The 19,156-nt window shown below is 40.0% G+C and overlaps 1 protein-coding gene across 3 annotated transcripts in view; it reads left to right on the forward strand.

Annotated features, from left to right (window-relative positions):
• NR5A2 (nuclear receptor subfamily 5 group A member 2) overlaps window positions 1-19,156 on the forward strand; it is a 151,411-nt gene that overhangs the window by 75,969 nt on the left and 56,286 nt on the right. For all 3 annotated transcript variants that reach the window (XM_033197043.1, XM_033197044.1, XM_033197046.1), the window contains 2 exons: window positions 8,823-8,942; window positions 18,570-18,717. In XM_033197043.1, coding sequence (XP_033052934.1) covers window positions 8,823-8,942; window positions 18,570-18,717 — 268 coding nt within the window. The remainder of the gene's footprint in view (window positions 1-8,822; window positions 8,943-18,569; window positions 18,718-19,156) is intronic.

Raw genomic sequence — 19,156 nt, forward strand, 5'->3', positions numbered from 1 at the left:
CTCTTTCCTTCCTTCCTTCCTTCCTTCCTTCTTCCTTCCTTCCTTCCTCCTTCCTTCCTTCCTTCCTTCCTTCCTTCCTTCTCTCTCTCTCTCTCTCTCTTTCTTTCTTTCTTTCTTTCTTCTTTCTTTTCTTTCTTTCTGTTTTTTGAGTTGGAGTCTCACTCTGTCACCCAGGCTGGAGTGCAATGGAGTGGTCTCGGCTCACTGCAACCTCTGCCTCCCAGGTACAAGCGATTCTCCTGCCTCAGCCTCCTGAGTAGCTGGGATTACAGGTGCATGCTGCCATGCCCGGCTACTTTTTTGTATTTTTGGTAGAGAGGGGGTTTCACCATGTTGGCCAGGCTGGTCTCAAATGCCTGACCTCAGGTGATCCACCCGCTTTGGACTCCCAAAATGCTGGGATTACAGGCGTGAACCACTGTGCCCAGCCTGTAAAGCTTTTAGGACAGTGCCTGAGAGTACCATGTAAGGGTTTCCCAGTAGTGGTAGTAGAAGTAACAAGTCATAAGCAAGATACCTACAGTAAACAGACAATGCTTACCAAAGAACTAGGATGTAATAATAGCTGAAGTTGACATGAGAAAGGACATTTAAAGAAAAGCTCTCCATCTTTTTCATTATATGGCTCACATTTTTAAAAATGATGTTTACATGTCACAGCGGTATCAAAAAAGCGGTTGCTTGCAGTCAGAGGCAACTGCCCCCAGTTTCTGGCTGCCACAGGCCAACCTAGGCTGGAGGAGAAGTAGGCACATGGATAATCTATTCCCAGCATACACTGATTAGGGAGATCTGGTTTGGTGAAGATTTTCGAAGAGAAGTCTAGGGAATTTGGAATAGGTGATTGTCCAAAGGAACAGTGTGACCAAAAGAGATAGTTGTAGTAACTGTAATATAATAAAACAGACCAAGAGGGAGAAGTATGGAGACTGTGTAGGTTCAGACTCTGCGGGCCTATTGGGCGTGACATAGATGGGAGATGAAATGAATGAGAACTGGGGTTTGGTGGGAATAGAAAAGAGGCAGATAGGAAGTTAAACCCCTTGGCCTCCTGATTTCCTCCTGAGTCCAGATCTGGCAAAAGGAGGTTAGGGGGAGGTTCTTTGTTGCTCCATTGGAGAAACATAGAAAGGGGCCAGAAGAGCTCAGTTATCCGAGGAAGTGTTGATAGATAGGACTTTGTATTATGGAACAGCAGCAGCACAATTAGAAAGCACATTGGAATCACCCCCAGTTATCTCTGGGCAGGGAAGAACTTCTGGTTATAAATCTATTAACTATTGCAACAATTGACTAGAGCATTTTACTGGCTCTTGTTCTCTTGTACAATAGTGTTTTTAGTGCTTGTTTAATCATTGTTAATGTGAAATCATTTTTTCTTGGACTTTGTAGCAGTTTATTATAGAGGTTGCAGATAATCATCAGTGTTTTTTATGAAAACAGTAAAGGATTAATGCAATTGTGTGTCTGTCCTGCCCAGAGCAGGTTCTCATTAAGATATGTTAAGTTGATTTTGATTGGTTTGGGTTTTAATTTTTCTCTCCTGTCTTCAGAACAAACTTCTATAAATGTCATCATTGTTACAAAAAGATGGAAATTCATCTTTAGGGATTTTTTTGTTTTTGTTTTTGTCAGAAAGAAAAAAAGAAGGAATAATAGCTGGACTTAATTTGTAATGATTCTGAAGCATCTTCAAAATCATTTTCTTTCCTTTCCTGTTTTTTTGAGACAGAGTCTCACTCTGTCGCCCAGGCTGGAGTGCAGTGCCACCATCTCGGCTCACTGCAACCTCCACCTTCTGAATTCAAGTGATTCTCCTGTTTCAGCCTCCTGAGTAGCTGGAATTGCAGGCACATGCCACCATGTCTGGCTAATTTTTATATTTTTAGTAGAGATGGAATTTCACCATGTTGGCCAGGCTGGTCTTGAATTCCTGCCCTCAAGTCGTCTACCCGCCTCGGCCTTCCAAAATGCTGGGATTACAGGCGTGAGCCACCATGCCTGGCCTTTTTTTCTTTTTAGAGACAGAGTTTTGCTCTGTTGCTCAGGCTGAGTGCAGTGGCATAGTCATGGCTTACTGCCACCTTTACCTACTGGGCTCAAGTGATCCTCCAGCCTCAGCCTCCTGAGTAGCTTGAACCACATGCGTGTGCCACTATGCCTGGCTAACTTTTTATTTTATTTTTTTGTAGAGATGGGATCTTACTATGTTGCCCAGGTTGGTCTTGAATTCTTGGATGCAAGTGATCCTACCTCAGCCTCCCAAAGTATTGGAATACAGGCATGTGGGCCACCTCACCCAGCCTCATTTTTTTTTCCTACATTATACTTTGTTCCAAGAGCATTCTAACAGGAAACACTGAGAAAGAAAGAAAAAGAAAAGTGATTCTACAAGTTAAAACCTGCTTCAGAACATCCTTCTCCTGACCCCCAGGAAGCCTTCCCAAGAAATGGAATGGTATAAACTACTCCTGTTTTTCTTGTGCATACGGCATTATAATAGTGGATTCGCCCAGCACTTTGGGAGGCTGAGGCGGGTGGATCACAAGGTCAGGAGATCGAGACCATCCTGGCTAACACGGTGAAACCCCATCTCTACTAAAAATACAAAAAATTAGCCAGGCGCGGTGGCGGGCGCCTGTGGGCCCAGCCACTCGGGAGGCTGAGGCAGGAGAATGGCGTGGGCCCGGGAGGCGAAGCTTGCAGTGAGCCGAGATTGCACCACTGCACTCCAGCCTGGGCGACAGAGCAAGACTCCGTCTCAAAAAAAAAAAAAAAAAAAAAAAATTGTGGATTCACACTTCTGTCTCCTCTCATTGGAGTGTGGGGCAGGGATTGTATTTCAATAATCTGTTTTCCCTCAAGTTTCTAACACAAGACCTGACACATCAAAATTAATTATCAGGAATAAGAAATTAGTTCATGTCTACTTAAAACTACCAGTCCATGGCCGGGTGCGGTGGCTCATGCCTGTAATCGCAGCACTTTGGGAGGCTGAGGCCAGTGGATCACGAGGTCAGGAGATCGAGACCATTCTGGCTAACACGGTGAAACCCCGTCTTTACTAAAAATATAAACATTTATCTGGGCATGGTGGCGGGCGCCTGTAGTCTCAGCTACTTGAGAGGCTGAGGCAGGAGGATGGCGTGAACCCGGGAGGCGGAGCTTGCAGTGAGCAGAGATAATGCCACAGTACTCCAGCCGGGGCAACAGAGCAAGACTCTGTCTCAAAAACAACAAACAAACAAACAAACAAAACTACCAGTCCATATTGTAGAATGTTTTCTTTAAAAATCTCTTTTTTAAAGTTTAATCACTGGCCAGGCTCTGTGGCTCATACCCATAGTCCCAGCACTTTGGGACACCAAGGCAAGAGGATACCTTGAGTCCAGGAGTTTGAAACCAGGCTGGGCAACAGAGTGAGACCTCGTCTCTACAAACAAGAAAAAAAATTGGCCAGGCATGGTGGTGAGTTCCGGTGGTCCTAGCTACTCAAGAGGCTGAGATGGGAGAATCACTTGAGCCCAAGATGTCAAGAATCCATGACATCAATTTTAAAAAGCCTTTGCAATAAGGAAAGTAAATAACAGCTCACTTGCTAGACTATTAAAAGGCAAATGGGAGGAGGTCACAAAAAGGTTTTGACAGGCTAAATGTGGGCTTGACAAAGATCTACACATTTTTCTTCTAATTGTTGGCCAGATTCACTCTTTTTCTTTTTCTTTTTTTTTCTTTTCTTTTTTTTTTGAGACAGAGTGTTGTTCTGTGGTCCAGGCTAGAGTACAGTGGTGCCATCTCGGCTCATTGCAGCCTCTGCCTCTTGGGTTCCAGTGATTCTCCTGCCTCAGCCTCCTAAATAGCTGGGATTACAGGCGCCTGCCACCATGCCCATCTAATTTTTTGTATTTTTAGTAGAGATGGGGTTTCACTATGTTGGCCAGGCTGGTCTCTAACTCCTGACCTTGTGATCCGCCTGCCTCAGACTCCCACAGTGCTGGGATTACAAGTGTGAGCCACCGCGCCTGGCCACGGACTGATTCACTCTTCTTAAGAAAACCCACAAGTTTCTAATGATTAACTTTCTGGGTTGTGGGAAGTTGTGCTTCATAACAATATGGGACTTGTATTCCTTTATACTCTCATCTATAATATCAATATAAATACTTTCTCTGATGAGTAACTAGGTTTCTGAGATAAGTCCTTTTATTATAGCTGATAAGACAAGATTATATGAGGTGGTATTGCTAACCACTAGTGAGAGGTTTTGCTATATAATGTGGAACTTACACTTCATTGGTCTTCCCAGAACCCCCTAGATGCCACTCTGAATTGTTTATTGACAGCATTAATACCTGGAGAATTTGCTTAAAAGAATTAGATTATTTTTCTCCCCTTCCTTCTTCTACCCACACCCCCATAACTCTGTTTTTCTTAAAAAATAAAAAAAAATCTTCAGAATTGCCAACATTGCTCAATTGTTGAGAACAAGGGAACAAGTCAGCCATCATATTTACCCTATTTTTTTATTCATAGAGCTGATAAAAACTATGTTATCCAAAGCACCATGAAGCTGCACACTCACCAATTTCAAGATAATATAAGATATCACATAATCAATTATGGAAAATAATGAAATGGAATGTTGGCACAGAAAACCTCCTCGGAGAGTATTAAAACAAGGAATCAATTGCTCGGGTGGGGGGTTGGGTGTTAAAATTACAATCAGTCAAGTCTTTACCAATGGCCAGCTGTGGGTGCAGACCTGCAGGGCACGTGTGAGAGGGGTCAAATACAAGTTGCTGAGGTAGTCACTGCCCTGTAAAGATTGTCATTAATTCTACAAACAATGAAAGAGTTGTTTGCTTATGCTGTGGGCTAGGTTCACAAGATACACAGAAAACTGCAGAAGTAAAAGTAATTCAATCATTTGTTCCTTCATTTAGCAAGCATTTATTAAGTGGCTTTTTTTTCTGCCAGACACCAAGGAAGGCACTTGGGAGCTGTAGCTTCAGAATCTGTCCCTGCCCTCAAGGAAGGCAGAAAAATAAGCAAACAATCATAATACTTTGTGAAAGCAGGGAGATTATAGAAGATGCCCTGTTAGACACAAAGGAAGACAGGATAATGGAACAGCACAGAATATAAAACAAAAATGAAATACTAATTACAGGTAACAGACAGGCTCAATTTTACCTATTCCTGCAATTTTTAGAGAAGCAGAGGAACAGGGGATATGCAGATTTTGAAGTGTGTCCTCAGCATCCTAAAAGAAAAGAAAGCTAGGAAAAATCAGACTGTTTTTTGTTGGTTTTGAGACAGTCTTGTTCTGTCTCAACAGGCTGAAGTGCAGTGGCATGATTTCGGCTCACTGCAACCTCCGCCTCCTGGGTTCAAGCAATTCTTCCTTCTCAGCCTCCCAAGTAGCTGGGATTACAGGTGTCTGCCACCAGACCTGGCTAATTTTTTAAGAGATAGGGTTTCACCATGTTAGCCAGACTGGTCTCGAACTCCTGGCTTCAAGGGATCCGCCCACCTAGGCCTCCCAAAGTGCTGGGACTACAGGCACGAGCCATGGTACCCGGCCTCAGATTGTTGTCTTAAATTTTAGTATGCCTTAATTCTGGCAAGGTCTTGTTACCGTAACTATTTCTGTCAAGCTATATATGAAGGACAGGAACCATCAAATGCAAATGAAGAGGAAGACCCCTTGATGAGATGGCTCTAGAAGACATACTTCTGTGTGTGAGAGTGTGTGTGTGTGTGTGTGTGTGTGTGTGTGTGTGTCAGGGTCTTGCTCTGTCATCCAGCCTGGAATGCAGTGGCACAGTCATGCCTTACTTCAGCCTCAACCTCCTGGGCTCAAGCAGTCCTCCCACCTCAGCTCCAGAGTAGCAGGTGTGTGCCACCACACTTGGCTGATTTTTACATTTTTTGTAATCTCCCTATGCTGCCCAGGCTGGTCTTGAACTCCTGTACTCAAGTGATCCTCCCACCTCGGCCTCACAAAGTGTTGGGATTATGGGTGTGAGCCACCACACTTGGCTGACATACTTCTCTTAATTTTCACTCACCTTTTCTCCTTTTGTTCATGGCCAGCAGATAGTCTCAGTACTAACATTTTTCTACATGCAAAATGGGAATAATAAATTTTCTTGTTGTATAAATAGGTTCTTAAGCTGGAATCCTTTTTAGGTGTCCATAAATAGACTTTGGGGATTCTATAGTCCCCCACCCACTTGGAAATTCGATGCAACATTAACATGTATGGTAATTGTTTCTAGAAAGCCAATTTCAAAATAAAGTATTTTGGGCTTCCCTGAAATAAGTGCTAAATAAATAACTAATACTTCACATCACAGAAGAACAACATAACAAAACCAAATTACCATCATAGACTAATAAATCTGAAATAAGATGCTGATAGTGTATGAGAATACAATAAAACCCAGAGAGAGCAAAGTGCACCTGGCTTTGAAATCACTCCTTAGCACCCGAGGGGATCACTTCCTGGAATCTGCTCTGCATGCAATGACATGCAAATTGCTAGGACGTTAGGCCACAGCTCCTTGGGTCAGCTGTTGGCAGAGAACATTTGGGCAGATCTGCATAAGCTGCTGCCCACCGCCTGGCTTGTAATACCACATGACATTCTGGAGACTTTCCTTTAAAGAAAAATATGAACTCTCACTGTCAACTAAACCACTAAATACCGTTTGGGTGAACATTCTCCCGCACCAGAGTCATTTTCAAAAAGGCAGTGACTGCATTTGTCTTGTCCACGGTTATCTGCTAGGGCCTGGCACTTATAACCATCAAAGAATTGGCTCTCAACAATAGCTATTTACTTAATGAATGTAACTGTTTTGGTTAGAACATACTTACTGGTTTGAAACATTTCTGATGGAGATATGCTCAGGGATGCCTTTTACTGATCACAGAGCTTGATTATACTTCGATTTCTGTAAGTAATTTCTTTTTCTCTTCTAAATAGCACTTACATGGTCCTCCAGTTGGGAGCCTTCTGTTAGTTATTTCTGCCTTTGTGTATTGCTTTACACTTCACAAAGGGCTTTCCCATCCATTATCTCATTGCATCTTCAGAAGACCTGCCCCAAGCTCTCATAGCTAGAAAGTGTGGAATTGTGCCTCAAATCCTTGTTTTTGCTCTACGTTTGGTGCTATCTTGAGCTTACTATGTCCTGAAATTGTGGAAACAAAGTTAGCCAGAAACTCTCATCACTACTAATATATCAGTGACAGCTGTTGAGAGTCTTATGGAATGGCCACATAAAAATGAATTTGATAAAGTAAATTAAATGTATTTGTTTTATAAAATTCTAGAGCCTCTTGATATAATTTGGAGACAGCCTAGATTGTGAGAGGGAGAAAGAGAATTCTTATTTTGAGATGGAGTCTTGCTCTGTCACCCAGGCTGGAGTGCAGTGGCATGATCTCTGCTCACTGCAATCTCTGCCTGCCGGATTCAAGTGATTCTCCTGCCTCAGCCTCCCAAGCAGCTGGGATTACAGGTGTGCACAACGACCCCCAGCTAATTTTTGTATTTTTAGTAGAGCCAGGGTTTCGCCATGTTGGCCAGGCTGGTCTCAAATTCCTGACCTCAGTCATCTGCTGGCCTCAGCCTCCCAAAGTGCTAGGATTACAGGCATAAGCCATTGTGCCTGGCCAACAAGTCTTTAGACATACCCCTGAACCTCTCTGACACCCCTGTTTTCTCATCTGAAAAAATGGATATTCTCCTAACTTCAAAGGCATGTTTTGCAAGTCAAATCTAAAATACACAAAAGCTCTTAAAAATATTAAACAACATATAAATGTCAGTTACTTTTTAAATAATGTGTAGTGTGTATCTAAACATGGCCATCACATTTGGGTACACCAAGGTTTTTGTCTGGTAAACATCACAAAACAAAAAGTAAACTGATACAAATAGCTATAGAAATGGATAAATATGCTGTCCATATTTAAATATGAGGACTGGACATGAGACAGATGTGCATTTGTCATTGAAGAATGCAGTTCCCTGGAGGGGAAGGTGAAACACCCGTAAGATCCCTGTTATAATGTAGCACTTTTCACTGTAATCCTCATAGCAACCTTGTCAGGAAGATACTTGCTGTTCTTGGGCCCGTTATTCAGATCAGAAAACTGAAGTTTAGAGAGTTGGTGGGAAAATTGTCCAAATTATAAAAGAAGTTCCAGTTAGCACCGACATCATGCTTGGTGAGTGTTCTCTTCAGTCCAGCACAATTGGACTTTCAGTTAACACTGGTTACAAAATGGGCAGTGTGTCTTTGGCTCCAAAAGTCAAATGGGCTGTAATGCTAATTTTCTTTTATATGAATTCTTGGCTTGGCAGTTTGCTAATATCTATATACTATTTCAGCTTCACTTTAATGTACTGTATTCATTTTTAGATACATAAGCATAGGCAATCTGGGGTCATTCTGATGGGGCCTACTCAGGACAACCTGAGGCACCTGGACCTAACTCTAATAACTCTATTAATGTTAGGTAGACCAATTTAATGGAGTGCATTTTCCTAGCAGTTCATTGATTATAAATACTTAGCTTAAGTACCTATGTGTGTCCTAAAAAAAAATTTGTCCAAATGAAAATCATGACTTTCAGGAACAGTGATATGAATTCTGAGCACCTGTGCTTCAGTGGCCATGGGTGGAGACTTTCTTATTTATAGGTAGTCCTCTTATGTTGAAAACTACACAAAAACAAAAAAAGGAGTGAATAACAGTGTCATATTTTGTGTTTTTTTGTTTATTTGTCTTTTTCTATTTCTTTTGCAGGTTGATGACCAAATGAAGCTGCTTCAGAACTGCTGGAGTGAGCTCTTAATCCTCGACCACATTTACCGACAAGTAGTACATGGAAAGGAAGGATCCATCTTCCTGGTTACTGGGCAACAAGTAAGTGTAGAGACCGGAAAAAAAAAAAAAAAAAAAAAAGCGTCTTTTTATTAAGCATGTTCAGAATGGCCGGAGTTTAACTAGGTCAGAAGCACTCTTGTGCTTTGAAAGGGAGAGATTGGCTGCCAATAATTTAGAAAAGATGACTTGGTGCACTCTGTTCCTGCTCCGATGATTATAGTTAAACTTGTAAAAGCAAACATAATCATGAACATTCTGCTGCTTCCAGTCTGCTGGGACTGAAAGTCCTGCTTATAAGGGTCCGAAGAACTGGTAAATCAAACGTAATGATTAGTACCCAGGGTTTTTTTTTCCTCGAGCTTCTGTTTTAACCTACGACACTTGTTTGTCGGCTATTTTAAAACCTTATAACTTGTGAAGTCCTAACTATTTTGGAACAATATTAGTGAACGAGATGGATTTGGATGTCACGAATAATTGAAACAGTTGGTATAAAGGCAAATGAGAGGGAGAGAAATTTCAGTTTTCAGGATCCAGTCATTCAAATGAAAGATAGAAAGAAAAAAATTACTGTTAGGTCCTCCACCTTTCTGAACAGATATTTGTTCGATCAACAAATATTTATTGAACATCCAACTCTGTGCTAGTTACTTTTCCGGGGCTTTGGTATATATTAGTGAACAAAATAAAAAGGTTCCTGCCCTCATGGAACTTAATGTTGTAGCAGGAAGGAGCTGATATTAAACATAATCCTAAGAAACAAGCCTGTAATATGTTAAAAGTCAAAGTGCTATTGAATAAAAGGAAAAAAACAAAAAAGAAAGAACCAATGAAAGGAAAATCAACACTCATCCATAGACGTGTGTTGCAGTGTGACCATATGTTGCACTGTGAAATAGGAATGGTTGGTTTGGCTTTCTTGAAAATGTAACATTTGAGCAAAGTCTTAAAGGAGGAGAGACAGCTTTGTGAATGTCTTCAGAGAGAGTCTACTTAATGAACCTACATGCAACTTTACCGGAATTTAGGCAAGTCTCTCCAGTTTCTCACCTTCCATTCTACAGCTGATGTGCTATTTAAATAAATGTGTGGAACACAGTGATTCTTTCAATCCTTTGGGTCATACCTATTCAGGGCACCACTGCTTTGTTCAGCAATGGTGACTTCAGTACTCAGGCACCATGATCTTTTACGTCCAGCCATAAATGTTTATGTGCTGTGAAACCACAGCAGTGCTATTTGGAAATGAAGGGCTGTCTCCACATCATTTGCTGTATTATTAATAAATCAAAATTTCCCAATCAAATTAAAAGCAAGCACTCTTTCAGAGTTTTTGCAAATTGGGTCAATTCAAGCATCTCCATCACTATCTGGTCCTTGCTAAATGCACCTCTCAGGAGAAAAGCTTTGTAGAGGAGAAAATAAAGTCTCAATGGGTTTGACTTTCTGTGCTTTCAAATTTTTGTTTGGCATTTTCATTCTGGGACCCAAGTCTTTGGAGGAAATGTACCGATTTTCAGACTCTAGTCATTGGGTGTGCCTCCCACCTTCACCCAGTTAGGAGCTGCACTGGAAGTACAAGACTGGGCTCACAAATTAATTTGATTTCATTTCCTTCTGAGTTTCAGAAATGAAATGGGTTGTGCCGTTCTTTTTCTGAAAGCCCTTCCATTCCTGCTCTTTGGAAATACTTCTTAATTCACATTTCATTTTGCCTTAAGTGCTGCCCGTGGGTGAGGGTAATTACTATTTAAAAAGTAGAGAAAAGTGCATTTCTTGCTGTCTGATTTTCAAAACCAAGAACAATCAAGGAATGGATGGTATTATAGTTTTTTGGATCAATTACTGGTGCTTTGTGTTTTGTCATCAGAACTGAATGAGGAACTCAGTGGTAGAGAAATAGTCATTTCCTTATATGTTTCCTGCAGCCTGGATTCTTCCAGCTCCCCTCCCCACCCTTTAAAGTGTGCCACAGGTCTGTCTGAACCCCTCCCTTCACTTTTTTCATCCAGTCCAGTGACTACCCTAGTAATGATTAATTGTAATCAGACATTCTCATTTATGGCAATTATGGTAGACATCTTTATTTTATTTTGTGGAATATCTAGACAAAATGTTTTGAATTTATCTCTGTGCCTCTTGCATTTCATAGGATGGAAGCAAAAGTGCTACAAAGGAAGACTTCAAAAGCCTATAACCTCTCTATCAGAATTAGATAGATATCTTTTAGTATTTTTAGTAGAGACGGGGTTTCACCGTGTTAGCCAGGATGGTCTCGATCTCCTGACCTCGTGATCCACCCATCTTGGCCTCCCAAAGTGCTGGGATTACAGGCTTGAGCCACCGCGCCCGGCCAGAATTAGATAGATATCTTAAAGCAGGGTCATATACATGTACTTCTTTTATATCCTCACGGTACCTAGCACAAAGCTGAATATGTTAGGCACACGATAAATATTACCTGATAGAACTAAATGGGAACTATTGTATCTCTCCCCTGGTTGCTTGATTAAAACAAATTAAGTATAATTTTTTTGAGAATTATAAATACTTCTCTGAGTGTAAAGATGGGAAAATTAAATTTTTGCTACAACAAGAATACATTACTTAGTGTACACCAATATTAAGAAGGTAGTTAAAACAATGATGAATGGAAGGAAAGGAATATATTAAGAGTAAATAAAGCTACATACTAGAAGAAAAGATGATTTATAAAAAAGAAAAGAGGCCAGGCACAGTGGCTCACGCCTGTGATCCCAGTGCTTTGGGAGGCTGAGGCGGGGGGGTCATTTGAGGTCAGGAGTTCGAGACCAGCCTGGCCAGCATGGTGAAATCCACTAAAAATACAAAAAAATTAGCCAGGCATGGTGGCATGCACCTGTGGTCCCAGCTACTTGAGAGGCTGAGGCAGGAGAATCGCTTGAATCTGGGAGGCAGAGGCTTCAGTGAGCCAAGATTGTGTCACTGCACTCCAGCCTTGGCGACAGAGTGAGACTCCATCTCAAAAAAAATAAAAAATATAAAAGAAAAGAGGTGGGAAGCTAGGAGATATATATATACACACACACGCGCATATATATCTGCATATATACATACATACACATATATATGATAGGAAAGTAGTTGAAGGAAGCAAAAAAAGAAAAGGAAGAACTGCTTCCTGTTATGTTTATAATCCAGTAACGATTGAGCTGTGGTGAGAGTATATTTTCTTTGCTGGTGCAGACTATGTGCTCTCTGGTGTGTGTGTGTAAAATTCACACATACAGTGTAATCTAGAATTGGAACAACCTGTTTTCGTGTCTCCATTCCAAAACTTCCTGGCTACGTCGTCTTTAGCAAGTTGCTTTACCTTTTGAGATTCAGTGTCCTCGCCTGTCCAGTGGCAACTATGATGGTGTCTACCAGAGACAATTGCAGTAGGAATTACAGGAAGTATTCTGTGAAATGCTGACATAAAAATTAGAAGTCATCAAAACTAGGCCAGTGCAAGGGTGACATTTATGGAGTCAACAACCCCATGAAGAAAGGACTATTATCCCACTTTGGCAGATGAGGAACCAAGGCAAAGAGAGATGAAGTGGTTGATTCAAGGTCAAGACGCATCTATTAAGTGGTAGAACAGATGGTCAGATCGAAGCCGACTGGTACCAGAGTTTGTGTTCTTTACCAACATGCCATACTGTTTATCTGGATAACTCACAGTTGCTGCAGAGCTTGCCTTCACGCCGGCATTTAATTTGGTCTTCATGTGTAATTCCAGTGCATGACAGACTCTACGGAAATTCCAAGCAAAACAAATTCATTTCCTTTTTTGTTGAGACTAAATGCATAGACTTTTTTTGTGGTTTAGTTAGTAGTTTGTTTTTGGAGGGAATTTTCTATATGGCATTGTAAGCACATTGTTACAGTAAATTTAAGTTATTCACAAGCAATTTTAATGTGATTGTTGCTTAGTGTTATAAAATTATTTTAATATTAAGAAAAAACTAAAACTAAGAAAAAAATCACTCATAATGCCACCGCTTGAATCAACTTTTTGTTGAATTCTCTCCCAATCTTTGGGGGAAAACATATATCTTAAAAGAGGATTTTTCTCATTTTTCTAAATAAAATAACTTGCCTGCCCCAGAGACATATTGACCTGCTATCATGGATTTGTGTGGAATGTGAACTTTCAAACACTGCTAGAAGTATGTTTCCATGAAGCACTGTATTAAGGCCATGTTGTTGATATCACAGGAAAAAAAGTAAATGGTATTACCTCAATACAGCATACAAAATTCCCGTAAAGGCAGCTTGGTACTCACCTGTAGGAGATAAATACATTTTTTAATTTAGTTAAAACAAATGCTTCTGATCACCTGATAAATGAAGGGAAATCAAAGATGTAAGGGGAGAAACATTAGACACAGCTCTGCAGCCAATAGTGATAAGGGGCATAATTCACCCACCTAATTAATGACTGTAATGACTGCCCTTTGCATAGTGCTTTTCACTGTATACTTTCACAGGTAAGCCCCATTACACAGGGTCAGAGAAAGTGCGGGGAAATTTCAGAGGAGGAAGTGCAAAGAGAATAAGATGGGTGTTCAAAGCTGTCCAGATGATTCAGCTTCTATAAGGAAGTGCCTTACCCCTAAAGTGAGGATATTTGATTGTACTCTCCTTTGCCAGTTGAGGAAGACACCATTGCTTAAAATCCTTCTAGGTCAGAGGAACAGTGACAAGCAATCACTGGATGAAACTTTAAACTCGCCACCATTTTCAGCCTCAGCCAGAAGAAATATAATTCACTCATTATAGATTTCCAGGTTTACTTATAGTATTTTCTCAACTGCCCTATTGAGAAAATGATTACTTCTGGAACAAATGAAAATGTTTATACTGACTATTTTGAGATTGGCAAATAGGAATATTAAATGTGCCTTGGTCCACAACATCAGGAATGAAGTCCCAACACGAAGGGAATGCCAGACAGTGATTTTGTATCCCCTTGAAAGCATGTGTGTCATGTCTACACATTGCTTTATAGTGACCTTTTGGACAAACAGAGGAATGCAAGACCCCAGGTGCTCCATAGCCCAATCTTCTGGCTTTTTCTTACTAAATACAGCTCACTGTAAATAATGTGGTGAATTTGTCATAGCAGAGGAAAAAGAATAAGACTAGCCTGGATTTTAAAAAAATGAGTGACTATTCAGGAAACTGCTCCTTGGAGCTTGAAAAGAGAAGAAAAATAAATAAAATAGCACAGCCTTTCTCTTAAGCCCAGTGGCTCACAAGTTTGCTCAATAAATGTTTGCAGAATTGAATCTGTTCATAGTTCATTGAGAACTAGAGAAACTAAAATAGCCCCACTGCAAAAAGCAGCCCAGGACACCAGTACATTGTATACTGAAATGAGGATTCAGTGTTTCACTTAACCCTATAAGTTAGCTATTATGTTTTAATTGTGTCTTTGAATCAGGCATCTACATAAATGTATATTAAATAGCCTTATTAAGCAAAAAGGAAATTATAATTATCAATAATATTAAGCACTTCAAATATTCTATATAGTCACAACTTATAGTTATGAAAAGAATTCTTTCCTATCCAATATTTTAAAAACTATACACGCATATATGCACACATATATCTATGTATGTATAAAATAATAATGTACTTTGAAGTAGGGTCAGGTTTTAGTATTTGCATATTGTTGCTAATTAACAGCCACTGTAACATCATCCTAAGGGAAAGGTCTACTGGCAGCTTATTATCTTCTATCATTGTGTATCATATTAAAATGACAGGCATCTTATACAAGTCATCAAAATTTCAGTGATTAGAATTAAAAGCAACTTAGCTAAAACTGTTTCTATTTTCATGATGAGTGAAATTTATCCAAAGGGGACATCAGTTTAGAGTATTTTTTCAATACCTCCCTTGAATTTAATGACACAAAGGTTACATGTAAGAAAGCAATAAATTAATTTTACTAAGTACATAAAAGATAAGACCAGCTGCTCCTGAAATGAGCACAAACTTTGCATTCAACAATGAAAATATAATTATGTTTGTAATAAAATGTAAGAAAGTTGCAGATCTCTATGTTGTTTCAAAAATAAATCACCCATCCTTCTTAGGAGCTGTGCAATTTGATAAATTATCCTTGAAAGAAATGTTGTCTAAGCCCTCATTTAATAAGCATGTTTGAGCTTTCAGATTAGCATGTAAATAAATGTATAGCTATAAAGTTGTTGGTAAACCAATTGATTTTTTGAGGTCCACCTCACTAACAGTCTCTCACTAAATATATAACCCTACGAAACAAATTAGATTACTTTCCATTATAGTGTACTACATTTTCAAGTATGAAATTCTAGTATTTGAACTTATTATTATACACCTGTTAGAACTACATACATCAATATTTAATTAACTCCATCTTAATAATGGAAAATTAATACCAACATATTTGTGTTTCATGTTAGTATGGTCTTCCTGGTTCAGGCCTTAACTAGTGATTTTTTTCTTTTCTTTTCTTTTTTTCCTTTTTTTTTCTTTTGAGAGAAGTCTAGCTCTTGTCCCCTAGACTGGAGTGCAGTGGCAGAATCTTGGCTCACTGCAACCTCTGCCTCCTGGGTTCAAACGATTCTCCTGCCTCAGCCTCCCAAGTAGCTGGGATTACAGGCACCTGCCACCACGCCTGGCTAATTTTTGTATTTTTAATAGAGACAGGGTTTCTCCATGTTGGCCAGGCTGGTCTCAAACTCCCGACTTCAGGTGATCTACCCACCTCGGCCTCCCGGAGTGCTGGGATTACAGGCGTGAGCCACCACACCTCGCCTTTTTTTCTTTTTCTTTTCTTTTTTTTTTTTTTTTTGAGATAGAGTCTCACTCTGTCGACCAGGCTGGAGTGCAGTGGTGCATTCTCAGCTCACTGCAACCTCTGCCTCCCGGGTTCAAGCGTTTTTCCTGCCTCAGCCTCCTGAGTAGCTGGGATTACAGGTGTGTACCACCATGCCCAGCTAATTTCTGTATTTTTAGTACAGATAGGGTTTCACCATGTTGGCCAGGCTGGTCTTGAAGTCTTAACCTCAGGTGATCCACCCACCTCGGCCTCCCGAAGCACTGGGATTACAGGAGTGAACCACCACGCCCAGATCTTAACTAGTGATATTTACTACAATATACTTTGTGTATTTTAAGCTACAGCTGCAATTTATTCCATTGATTCCAAGCTTAAATTGATAGTCTTGTCCCATCTATGATTATTTCTTGATAATCACAGAAGTGAGAGGTACCTTATTATCATCACCTTAGTTAAGTGATTTATTTAAAGATGAGGACACCAAGGGATGGAGATTTATACGTACTTGCCCAAGGCTCTTCGTATGTAAGAGGCAGCATTGACTTAGGTCTCATACCTAGTCTCAGGCTCTTGCCACCACTGCTGTACCATCAGGCCTTGCTGCTCTCATTCACTCATCTATCCCATTAGTCTCAGGAAAATTTGTATTATTATTATCTGAAGTAGTTGACTATGTGCAGTTTTTAAAGAATTTATAGCATAGGCACCTTTTTAAAGTAAGGACTTTCCTTGAAGTAGAAAGTTCCTCTGTAAGAGAACTGGTAAAATGATAGTTGAGACGTCACTTCGTGTGCTCTGCAAATAATCCCAACGTGCTCCGCAGAGTTCAACAGCTTGTCCTGCCTCCTTCCAGTTCAGGGTTCAGGTTGCCCTGGTACTGACCCTTCTTTCACACACTCTGAAACAGAAACCACAGGAGTTCTTACAACACTTGATGTTTAAATGTAGTGCGTAGATGCCAGCACCTGGCTAAAGCAGGTAGACAGTGCTGTACATGATGCAAGAGCTTTCCTCTAACACACATTAACTGTGGCTTTTTCATGCATAGTTGACTCTATATATAAACTGATTGACACCTTTGGGGGTCATCTTTCTACTGACTCATAATTTTTCTCACTCTTGAAAAGGGTTTCTGTACACCCAGTATTCTCTAGTTAAAGCTGAAAATTCAACTCATCATATTTACACAATAAAAAAAAATCCATTCTGCCTTGTTTTTAATTGCAAATTCTACTCAAGGGACTAGTTCTCCTGCTTAGGAGGCAGCCCTGTGCCTTCTCCTAGAGAAGCAAGTGCAGTCAATTATGGTAATGAAATGTCAATAAATATAAAAATTTAATACAGTCTGCTCTGGGTGAGTGGCAGATGAGGACTTGCCTCCCAGACAAATTTGCTGCTGCTGCAAATATTAAATGCACCTAAAAGAGTACCTGGTTGCCTGAGAGCTCTCCAGTAAAAAAAGGATGGGAGCGTCAGGTACCAACTGGGCTTTCCCATTACGCTGTAATCGCAGCAGCAAAGTCAGTGCTATCACTGACAGTCTTCCCAACATCTTAACTTATTATAATTTGAACTTCTTATGTCCCCATGAATAATCTAAGATTGGAGGCTAGCAGCACTTTTTTTTTTTTTTTTTTTTTTGAGATGGATTCTCGCTTCTTCACCCAGGCTGGAGTGCAATGGCACGACCTCGGCTCACTACAACCTCTGCCTCCCAGGTTCAAGTAATTCTCCTGCCTCAGCCTCCCCAGTAGCTGGGATTACAGGCACATGCCACCACGCCCAGCTAATTTTTGTATTTTTAGTAGAGATGGGGTTTCACCACATTGGCCAGGCTGGCCTCGAACTCCTGGCCTCAAGTGATCAGCCTACTTCAGCCTCCCAGAGTGCTTCGTATGTAAGAGCCACCATGCTCAGCCCCTACCTTTTTTTTTAATGAAAAGGAAAATAAGCCTTTTCTTTTTTTGCTTCCAGACAACGGAATTATTCTCCTAAATAAAATTATTGCTGTGTTTAGAAACACATTAATCTGATGTAATCTAATGTAATCATCTGAGAATAGCAGTTTTATGTCATGCTTTTTAGGAAACAGAAAACTAAAGAATAATTGATTTGTATTTATTTTAAATTTTTAAATGAACACTTCTGCTGCTCTATAAAGAATAATTTAAATGGGATTCTTTCATCATCCACAAACATGCAATCTTGAACCATGATTACTTTAAAATGTAGTCTCATAAGTGAAAACGTATCTGCCTTTATTTTCCTCATGCGCTAGCTAATATTGTATAGAACACTCGTCTGGATTCTCTTTTCATGGACAGTATGTTTTTCTTTCACCTTATGCATGAGAGTTAAATTTTTTATCTTCTGTGGTGATGTAATTTTATAATATAAAGAAGGCATATATACTTGAAAAATTTAGGTAGTCAAAACCTGTTTCCTACAAAGCTTATCAAAAGTGATTATATTTATCAGACATAATAATTCTGATGCATATTAGAATCATGGAATGTGTCTCAAACTACTTTCATGGGGAAAATCTCTTCTGTTACCAGTCTGTATTGTGGCCAGGCACGTGGTGGCTTAGGCCTGCAATCCCAGCACTTTGGGAGGCTGAGGCCAGAGGATCACTTCAACTCAGGAGTTCAAGGCCAGTCTGGTCAACTAGTGAGACCCCCCCCCATCTCTATTCTATTTAAAAAACCTGTATTGCAATCTGATTTTACCCATAGTTCTTAACAATCTCAGGTGAAATATGTATTGCTGATTCTGATAGTCCTTAAAACTGTGATTCTGTGTTGCAGGTGGACTATTCTATAGTAGCATCACAAGCCGGGGCCACCCTCAACAACCTCATGAGTCATGCACAGGAGCTAGTGGCAAAACTTCGTTCTCTCCAGTTTGATCAACGAGAGTTTGTGTGTCTGAAATTCTTGGTGCTCTTTAGTTTAGGTAAGAAATCCTTTTCTCATGCTGTGCTCAACCAGTGATTGCTAAATGATGCTGAAGTTCAAATATCTTGTGGTCCATGTATGTTTTTGTTCTATCAATATAATGCCCTTCCTTTCAAATTATGAAATCTTCAAACATGAATATATTTTCATATATGTTTCTGCAGGATGCATAGCCCTTCAGTGGATAGGTTGGGGAATGGAAAAATGAGTTATTCAATTGACTCATTCAAATGAGTCCTGTTTTTCTTACATAATGTACAGATAAGCAATAACCAAATAAAGCTATGACAAAGGTTTAAAACGGACAGCTTAGGAAAGATGTATGGTATCAAATTTTAGCCATCTTTCTCCCATTGATAATTCCTATGTGCCTGTTGTTTCAACTTGCTACTTACTTCTGTTTTTATTCTTCTAAAATATGAATTGTAATTAAAAAC

Source organism: Trachypithecus francoisi, unplaced genomic scaffold (assembly GCF_009764315.1).
Source record: "Trachypithecus francoisi isolate TF-2019V2 unplaced genomic scaffold, Tfra_2.0 Lachesis_group5, whole genome shotgun sequence".
NCBI classification, from domain to species: domain Eukaryota; kingdom Metazoa; phylum Chordata; class Mammalia; order Primates; family Cercopithecidae; genus Trachypithecus; species Trachypithecus francoisi.